This window comes from Cervus elaphus, chromosome 19, assembly GCF_910594005.1.
Source record: "Cervus elaphus chromosome 19, mCerEla1.1, whole genome shotgun sequence".
Taxonomy (NCBI): domain Eukaryota; kingdom Metazoa; phylum Chordata; class Mammalia; order Artiodactyla; family Cervidae; genus Cervus; species Cervus elaphus.
The window spans coordinates 73,276,060-73,285,439 of NC_057833.1; the positions used below are offsets into that span (position 1 = coordinate 73,276,060).

Genomic DNA, 9,380 nt, shown 5'->3' on the forward strand with positions numbered 1-9,380 from the left:
TTACAGATCCAAGAATCATATACCACATCTAAATCCCACTCCGTTAGGAGCAATGTAAAGACCACAGATTGCAGAGTGAGACCGAGCCGCTTCAGAGCTTCTCCATTCTCAGGGGTGGAACCTGCATGCATACAGGACCTTCCAGGTCTTCCTGACTAGATATCTGTGTTGTCAGCCCCTTGAATGGTGGCAGGGTTGATAACTGATTGGTTACAAGACAGTCCATGTAAAATGCTTAGCTCAGCCCTGGCATGAACTGGAACCCTGTTGTTATGATTATGGCAATAACGTGGCCACAGCCCCCAGTGAGGAGCCCAACCCCGAAGGAGAACCTTCTGGATGACAAATCAAATGGGGCACTGGTGCAGTGAGTGTGACTGTGCTTGTGTGGACAGATGACAGGGTGGTTAAACTGGAGAGGACCTTGAAAATCATGAGGGGACCCAGTGCTGGCCTGACGGTCCTTCCCCATCCAACCCAGGCTCTGATTCCAGAAATCCCAGGGCCACTGGGTCACTGTCAGCCTCCAGCTCAGGGAGCTTCCTGAACTGAGTCACCGCTGCCGGAAGCTCCAGGAAGAGACCCTTGGGGGGAGGAGGAGGAAAAACAGCAGGCGGCCACGAGGAAGACACCCAGGGCCTCATTGCCAAGATGCCATGGCCTGGGTATAAAGGACACCCTGGGGAGGGAGCCTCCAGACCAGCCCCGTCCTCCGCCCCGACCCCTCCCAGCCCCAAACCACCATGTGTGACACCAGCTGCCCTGTGAGCTGCCAGCCGGCCTGCTGTGTGCCCAGCTCCTGCCAGGACATTTGCTGTGTGCCCAGCTCCTGCCAGCCGGCCTGCCCTGCTGTCTGCTGCCCCGCTTTGGGCTGCGGGAGCCCCTGCGGTGCCCACCATGTGGCTCTGCTGTGCCAACCTGCTGGCAGGTGCCCATCCCCATGCTGCCCAGTGGCCTCCTACTGCGAGCCCAGCCCCTGCCAGGCATCCTGCTGTGTGCCCGTGAGCTGCCAGCCAGCAGTGTGTGTCCTCGTGAGCTGCCAGCCCACCGTGTGTGTGGCCCCCGCCTGCCAGCCCTCCTGCCCTGCCCTCATCTGCAGGCCCCTCCCCTGTGGAAGCCCTCCCTGCTACTGACAGATCATCCAGAAAAGCGATGCTCTGCTATTGATCTCGAAAGGCCTCTCCTTGTCTAATTAACAGGATTCTGTCCACGCATCTCAGTGCTGAATTGGTGACAGACCTGCATCCCATAGAGGCGGGACATCCACCTTACTTTTCTTATCCATGAAAGCTTAGCGATCTATAAAAAATAAATTTCTGAGCCTCAATGCTGGCTTTTTTGTGATTTTCCCCTAAGCCCTGTCTCCTTGCCATTTGCTGTCCTGGACAAGCCGCGGCCAGCATGGAACTCCTGTCCTGGGATGGGGGTTCTTCTGAGAAAGCCATGCTCCTGGGACATCAAGGTTGGCAGCACTCTGTGGGGAGGGGCAGCCCAGGCTGCTGAATCCAAAGGGCTGTTCTCCCAGCGTCTCCATTGAGAAGCTTGATCCTGGGCTCTTTAAGGAAAGAGTAATGGGGCGGCGGTAGGCAGAGCCTAACTTGCAGCTGCCTGCAATTTCCCAGAGGGCTTTCCAGGAATAAGGTTCACTGCAAGCTTCATTGAAGGCTGGACCAGGAGCCAGGGTGGCAGAGGAGCGGATGTAAGCTCAAGAAAAGAGTTTCCTACAAGTCAGAGCCACCCTGAACAGAAGCCACCTGGCTACTGTCCTGGCTCCCAGCACTGAAAGGCTGGAAGGCAGCAGGCGGAAGCGGCACCAGCCGTGTGTCCGTCAGCAGGGAAAGTGTTAGTCACTCAGTCGTGGCCGACGCTCTGCGAACCTACGGACTGCAGCCCACCAGCCTCCTGTGTCCATGGGATTCTCCAGGCAAGAATACTGGAGTGAGCTACCATGCCCTCTTCCAGGGAATCTTCCTGACCCAGACTGAACCTGAGTCTCCTGCATCACAGGCAGATTCTGTCACTGCTTCTACTTTTTCCCTATCTATTTGCATGGAAGTGACAGGACCAAATGCCATGATCTTAGTTTTTTGAATGTTGAGTTTTAAGCCAGCTTTTTCACTGTCCTTTTTCACCTTCATCAAGAGGCTCTATAGTTCCTCTTCACTTTCTGCAATTAGACTGGTATCGTATGCAAATCTGAGGTTGTTGATATTTCTCCTGGCAATCTTAATTCCAGCTTGTGATTCATCCAGCCAGGCATTCCACATGATTTACTCTGCATATAAGTTACATAAGCAGGGTGACAATATACAGCCTTGTGGTATTTCTTGCCCAATTTTGAACCAGTCAGGTGTTCCATGTTGGGTTCTAACTATTACTTCTTAATCTGCATACAGGTTTCTCAGGAGGCAGGTAAGGTGGTCTGATCATCTCTAAGAATTTTCCACAGTTTGTTGTGAACTACACAATCAAAGGCTTTAGCATAGTCAATAAAGCAGAAGTAGATGTTTTTCTGGAATTCCCTTGTTTTCTCTACGATCCAATGAATGTTAGCAATTTGGCCTCTGGTTCCTCTGCCTTTTCTAAATCTACCTTGTACATCTGGAAGTTCTTGTTCAGGTACTGCTGAAGCCTAGCTTGAAGGATTTTGAGCATAACCTTACTAGCATGTGAAATGAGTGCAATTGTACAGTAGTTTTGAACATTTTTTTGCATCCTACAATATGTCAGTTTTTGAGATTGACTTTTTTCAATCCACACAACTCCCTTGAGATCCACTCAGGCTGTGGTGTGTGTCAATAATTTGCTCCTTTTTACTGCAGAGTAAGACTCCAACGTGTATATTTTTCTCAGTTTGCTAACCATTCATCTGTCAATGGGCAGGTGGGTTATGGAAAGGTTTTTAACTATAAATCCAACTTCTCTGATGGATATAGGGCTATTCAGTTTATATATTTCTTCTTGAGTGATTTTTGACAGTTTGTGTCTTCTAACTAATTAATCTGTTTCACTTAGTTTGTCAAATTTGTGGGCATAAAGTGACTCATAATGTTCCCTTATTACACTTACAATGTCTGTAGGATTTCTAGTGATGTCACATCTCTCATTCTTGATATTGGTGATTAGTATCTTCTCTGTTTGGCTTGCTGGTCAGTATGGATAAAGATTATTCGATTTTATCCATTTTCACAAGGAAACAGCTTTTGGCTTATTTGATTTTATCTTTTATTTTTCTGTTTCCCATTCCATTGATTTTCTACTCTGATCTTTGGTTTTGGTTTTCTGTTTTGAATTTAATTTGCCTTCTAGCTTCTCAAGGCAGAAGCCGAGGTCATTTATTTGAGAGTTTTCTTCTTCTCAGACAAGGACATTCAGTGCTACAAATGTCCCACTCAGCATCACTTTAGCAACATCCCACGAATTTTGATATGTTATATTTTCACTTTTATACATGTCAAAATATTTCCTGATTTCCTTTTTTCTTCATTTCCTGATTTATGTTTTATTTAGAAGTCTATTTCATTTCTAAGTAGTTGGGGATTTTACAAGATCTTTCTGTTCCTGGGTTTCTAATTTAATCCCAATGTGGTCAGAAAATACCTGTTTTGTGATTCAAATATTTTCAGATTTACAGAGACTTGCTTTTATAGCCCCCAAATAGTCTATCTCAACAAATGTGAACTTTCTTGATACATGTTTTGCTTTGATTGAAAATGAAAGGTTTTTCTGTTTGGGGGTGGAGTGTTTTTTTACTGTCAAAATAGTTCACTGGTTAATATGTTCATGTTCAGTCACTAAGTCATGTCTGACTCTCTGCAATCCCATGGACTGTAGACCACCAGTCTCCTCTGTCCATGGGATATCCCAGGCAAGAATACTGGAGTGTTTTGCCATTTCTTTCTCCAGGGAAACTTCCTGACTTAGGAATTGAACCCATGTCTACCTGTGTCTCCTGCATTGCAGGCAGATTCTTCACCACTGAGCCACTCAGTAGTCTATATCCTTCCTGACCTTCTGTCTCCATGTTTTATAAGTTATTGAGAGAGGATTATTGAAATCTCAAGCTGTAAGAGTAGATTTGTCTGTTTCTCATTGCAGGTCAATCAGTTTTTGCTTCATACATTTTGAAGCATCATACATTTAGATGCATCAATATTTAGGGTTGAGTGACTATTTTATCTTTGTGAAAGGATCCTCTCCATCCCTGGCAATAGTTTTTGATCTGGAAACTATATTTTATGGTATTGATAAACTTCCCAGGTTTCTTTTGATTAATGTTAACATGATATATCTCTTTCCAACATTTTATTTTTAACCCATTTTCATTTTGTATTTAAAGTGCATTTCTCATAGTCAGCATAAAGTTAGGTCAACTTCAGTCAACCGGTCTCCATCTTAATTGGAGCATGCAGACAACCTATGTTTAGTGTGATAATGCTATTTGTCCCATACTCTTCCTCCCCTTTTCATCATTTTATGCTTTCTTTTTGGATTAATTGATTCTGTTTATGATTTCATATTATTTCCTTTGTTGCCTTATTAGCACAAGTCTTTGTTTTGTATCTTAGTGCACTCAGATCTTTCCAGCAGCCAGGAAAAGGTGATGTCCACAAGAAATGAGTAGATGAATTCATTATGGGTTTAGACTGAGATACATGCATATCGAGGTGAAAATTTTGCCAAAATTCCTCAGAATAGATTGAAGTAATTTAAAGGCAAACAGAGACTGGTGTGGGGTTTCAGTGGTGACTCAGTGGTAAAGACTTCATCTGCAGTGCAGGAGACACAGAAGACATGGGTTCGATCCCTGGGTCAGAAACATCCCCTGGAAGGAGGGCATGGCAACCCACTCCAGTATTCTTGCCTGGAGAATCCCATGGATAGAGGAGCCTGGCAGGCCACAGTCTATGGGGTTGCAAAGAGTTGGATATGACTGAAATGACTGAGCACACTTGTATGCAAAGGCTGGTGTGAATTTTTCATGTAAGGTGTTGCTCTGGCACTGGGCCATAGCTTAATCACTCATTCCTCCACCCCTCCCTCCCCCTCCTCCTGTCTCCCTCCCTCCCTCCCCTCTTTATGCACTAAAATGAGGCTGCAGGAGTCCTTTTGGGTTCTCCAAGAAGCCAGTGCCAGCACAGGATAGACTTGCTAGAAGTTTATTTTGGGGATGCCTGTGGGAAGAGTAAGAGGGGGAGCAGAATGGGGAAGGGCCTTGACATGCCCAGGTTGACCAGACTCCTCTGCTTGGGGAGCAGGAAGGAAGGAGGGCCTGGTGGGCAGCACCTTGGCCCTCCCCAGAGCTCTAATGCCTCAGCAGGTGGATGTATAGTTGGAGCAGGAGGCCTGTGTCCTGCTGTCCCAATCGTATGCTGGGAGCAGCCTGGCATGGATGCTGGGGCCAAAGCAACGGTGGCAGCTGGGACCCCATGGTGGGTTCTTGTGAGGGGATCTGCGTGGAGCCTTCAGGATGGACACAGTACGCCTTTGATAAGCAGCATTCAGAGCTGAGGAAACACTATTCACTGTCCTCGGGACCTCACCGGGGAGGGAGGGCTCCAAGTGTCACGGGAGAGAGGCAGAATGTGGCTGGGTTGCAGAGCGGCAGGCCTCCAAGGTCTCGTGATTGACCTCGGGGTGTTTGGCCACTCCTCGGCTTTGTGGGGGAGGCCTGGACAGAGCAACCTCGGCCTGAAGCACAGGGTGGCCACGCCCTGTCTTGCCAGGTCCCAACTCCGGGGCCTTCCTGGTTCTCTTCTCCAAGGAAGGATCATGGGAGGTTCTATTTGGAGTTCTGAGGGTGGTATGCGCCTCTCCCCAGAGCCCCTGCCACCACCACACTCAGGTCAGGAGAGGACATGGGATGAGGAAGCTTGTGGAGTGAAGAAGCGGAGTTTATCAGGCTAAGCCGGAAGGTCCTGTGGAGGAGAGGCTGGGAACAGAGGGGGCGGGGCCTGGAGGGGGCGGGGCTGCGATGAGGGGCGGGACCCAGAGAACCAGACCCGCCGTGTTGACTCAGCCTGGGCTTAGGCTCTAGGATGACCTTGGCAGCAACTGCTGAGAAGACCCTAGAGGATGAGGAGTCCTTGTCATTCCTGGTGACACAGAGGAGTCGGCCTGTGGGTGTCCTTTCTGGGGTTAAAGTCCTGGGGGAGGTTAAGGGCTGATATATTTGAGCTGAGCCTCTCTGTTGAGGGACCCTGGAGCCTGGCTGGCCCTGAGGGAACATGCCAGCCAAGTCAGCAGCAGGGCTCCGGGGTCAAGGCAGGGACACAGCAGGCTGGGCGAGAGCATGCGGGCCGGCAGAGCAGGGACACGGAGGAGGCCGGGCGGCAGCAGCTGGGCTGGCAGGAGGAGGCAGGCACGCAGCAGGCAGGGCGGCACACGGGGCGGCAGAGGAGGGACACGGAGGAGGCTGGGCGGCAGCAGCTGGGCTGGCAGGAGGAGGCGGGCACGTAGCCGGCGGGGCGGCACGCGGGGCGGCAGAGGAGGGACACGGAGGAGGAGGGTCTGCAGTAGGACGAGGGGGCTGAGCAGGGGGAGGCCTCACAGCACACGGGCCTGCAGCAGACGGGCTCACAGCAGGCCTGCTGGCAGGGGGAGGAGGTGCAGCAGGAGGGCTGGCAGCTAGACTGCTGGCAGCATGAGGAGGTAGAACAGGGGGAGGCTTCATAGCACACAGGTGTGCAACAGACAGGTGTGCAACAGACAGGTGTGCAACAGACAGGCCTGCAGCAGACAGGCCTGCAGCAGACCGGCTCACAGCAGGCCTGCTGGCAGGGGGAGGAGGTGCAGCAGGAGGACTGGCAGCTAGATTGCTGGCAGCCCAAGGCCAGGCAGGAGCTGCTGCAGGCTGGCTGGCAGCAGGGACTGGACTCGCAGCTCACTGGGGCGCAGAGGAGGGTCAGGCGTGGGGCCGGGGCGCAGCAGCTGGGGGCACAGCAGGGGGGCTCGCAGCAGCTCTCTGGACAGTCGTCCACCTGCCAGGAGGAGTCGGTGCAGGAGTCATAGGACCCGGGCAGGCAAACCCGGCTGCTGTAGCTCAGGTCGCTGGAGCAAGCAGACAGGTTGGAGAAGGCCATGGTGGAGCTGGAGGAGGTGTGTGTGTGCGTGAGTATGTGTGTGTGTGACGGGCTCAGAACAGTGGCTTATATACCCGTCCTGGGCGTGTGTGTTGTCCCAACAGAGGCTTCCACGCCCGCTCTTCCTGGTTGGCATGGGGCCCTGTGAGGACTCTCATTAGGATCAGCCCCACTGTCATAAGATGTCCTTGCTCAGCTCATAAAACTTGGGGTCACTCCTGGCAGGGTGCCGGATGGTGGCCTGAGACTGGCTCTACAGGACACCTGGAGGCACCCTGCAGCCTTCCCATGGCTGACCCCTCGGCCTCTCCCAGGCAGGTCATATGTGTGGGCACCTTGTGAGTGCTCCAGGCCCATGAGAACATGCACTGTGTGGGTCCAGTCTGTGTGTAAGGCCTCACCTGGCTTAGCTGGCCTGGCCTGTGATTGGGGAGAAGAGGACAGAGGTATCCGTTTGGGGGAAAAGGCAGCAGGAGAGGACAGTGCCTTATTGGCGGGCTCTGTGAACTTTTGTGGTCCCCATGTCAGCAAGGAGGATGGGGCCTGGGAACAGAAGAGGATCTTCCCTCCCCTAAGTAGGAGATGGACTGTTCCAGTGATGCTGGGGCTCCCTGGCACATTAGGATGACCAGATCCAGGGACTGAACTTTGAGTACTAAACCACTTCCCCCAGAGCCCATGGTCAGTTGTCCTGAGAGGCAGGTCTTGGATCAGGATTTAATCATGAGACAGGCGTGGATGAAGGTGGTGTGGAGAAGCTGGAGAACAATCTGTCCTTGATGTAATTTCAATAAGAATCCAAAGGGAATCTTTTTTGTGTACAAATCGAGAATATTGAATTGCCAGAAAATATTTGCAATTTGCATGATGGATGAAAAGTTAATATGAACATTTTAAAGTGATTAAACTAAAACAATATAAGATATAAAATATCGAACAAAATTAAAAACATTTGTTTTCAATAATCATATGAAAAACTACTTGATGTCAACAATGAAAGTTTCCCAAATTAAAACATAAATGTCCCACCTGTAAGATGAACCAAGATTTACAAAGCTAAACATTTCCAATGCTGCTGCGTGTGGGGGCTCACTCTTAAACAGTCATGCTTTTTTTCACATGATATGAAACTTATTATTTCCTCCATTTTGAAGTGTACAATTCAGTGACATTTAGTACAGTCACATGTGTAGCCATGACCACCACCCAGTTCTAGAACATTTTCATCACTCCAAAAGAATATCCTGTACTATTAAGCAGTCCCTTCCAGCCCTTGTCAATCACTAATCTGCTTTCTTTCACTACAGCTTTGCCTGTTCTGCACATTTCATGTAAATGGAATCATACAATATGCACCTTTTGCGTTGACTTTTTTCACTCAGCATGTTTTCAAGGTTCATCCACATTGTAGTATGTGTCAGTGCTTCATTCCTTTTAGGGATAACATTCCATTATATGGATAGACCACAATTTATTTATCCATTCATCAGTTGATGAACATTTCGGTCATTTCCACCTTTTGGTTAATGTGACTAATGCTGCTTTGAACATTTTGTATAAGTTTTTGATTGAACACTGCTTTTTAACTTCTTGGGTGTATACCTAGGAGTGAAATTTCTGGGTCATATGGTGGCTCTGTGTTTAACATTTAGAGGTACTGCCTGGCAGGCTTTCACTCAGGGGCAACACTTTACATTCCTACTAGTAGTTTCCACATACTTGCCAACACTTGTTATTTTCTGTTTTTTTCTTTAAACTATAGCCTCCTTAGTGAGTTGGAAGTGGCATCTCCTTTTGATTTTGATTTGCATTTCTCTGATGACCACTGATACTGGGCTTCCTTTCGTGTGCTTGTTGGCTGTTGGCTGTTTGTATATCTTCTTTGGAGAGGTGTCTATCAAAGTGCTTTGAAAGAAAGAAAGAAAAGAAAGTGAAGTCTCTCAGTCATGTCCGACTCTTTGTGACCCCATGGACTGTAGCCCACTGGGCTCCTCTGTCCATGGAATTTTTCAGGCAAGAGTACTGGAGTGGGTTGCCATTTCCTTTTCCAGGGGATCTTCCTAACCCAGGGACCATTTTTAATTGGATTGTCTGTCTTTTTGTTGTTGAGTTGTAGTTCTTTGTTTTCTGAATATTAGACCCTTATCAGAATTATGATTTGCAAATATTTTCTTCCATTCTGTGGGCTGCCTTTTCACTTTCTTGATGTTGTCCATCAATATACAAAGCTTTTTAATTTTTATGAAGTTGAATTTTTTTTTTATTTGTTGCTTGTGCTTTTGGTGTCATATCTAAGAA

The 9,380-nt window shown here is 48.7% G+C and overlaps 2 protein-coding genes across 2 annotated transcripts in view; one reads left to right on the forward strand and one right to left on the reverse strand.

Moving 5' to 3' along the window:
- The window catches only part of LOC122675668 (keratin-associated protein 10-3-like), a 41,925-nt gene extending 34,802 nt beyond the window's left edge, over positions 1-7,123 (reverse strand). Inside the window, exon 1 of the mRNA XM_043874651.1 lies at positions 6,546-7,123. Coding sequence (XP_043730586.1) covers positions 6,546-7,082 — 537 coding nt within the window. The 5' untranslated portion in view covers positions 7,083-7,123. The remainder of the gene's footprint in view (positions 1-6,545) is intronic.
- The window catches only part of TSPEAR (thrombospondin type laminin G domain and EAR repeats), a 149,148-nt gene that overhangs the window by 42,398 nt on the left and 97,370 nt on the right, over positions 1-9,380 (forward strand). The window lies entirely within an intron of this gene.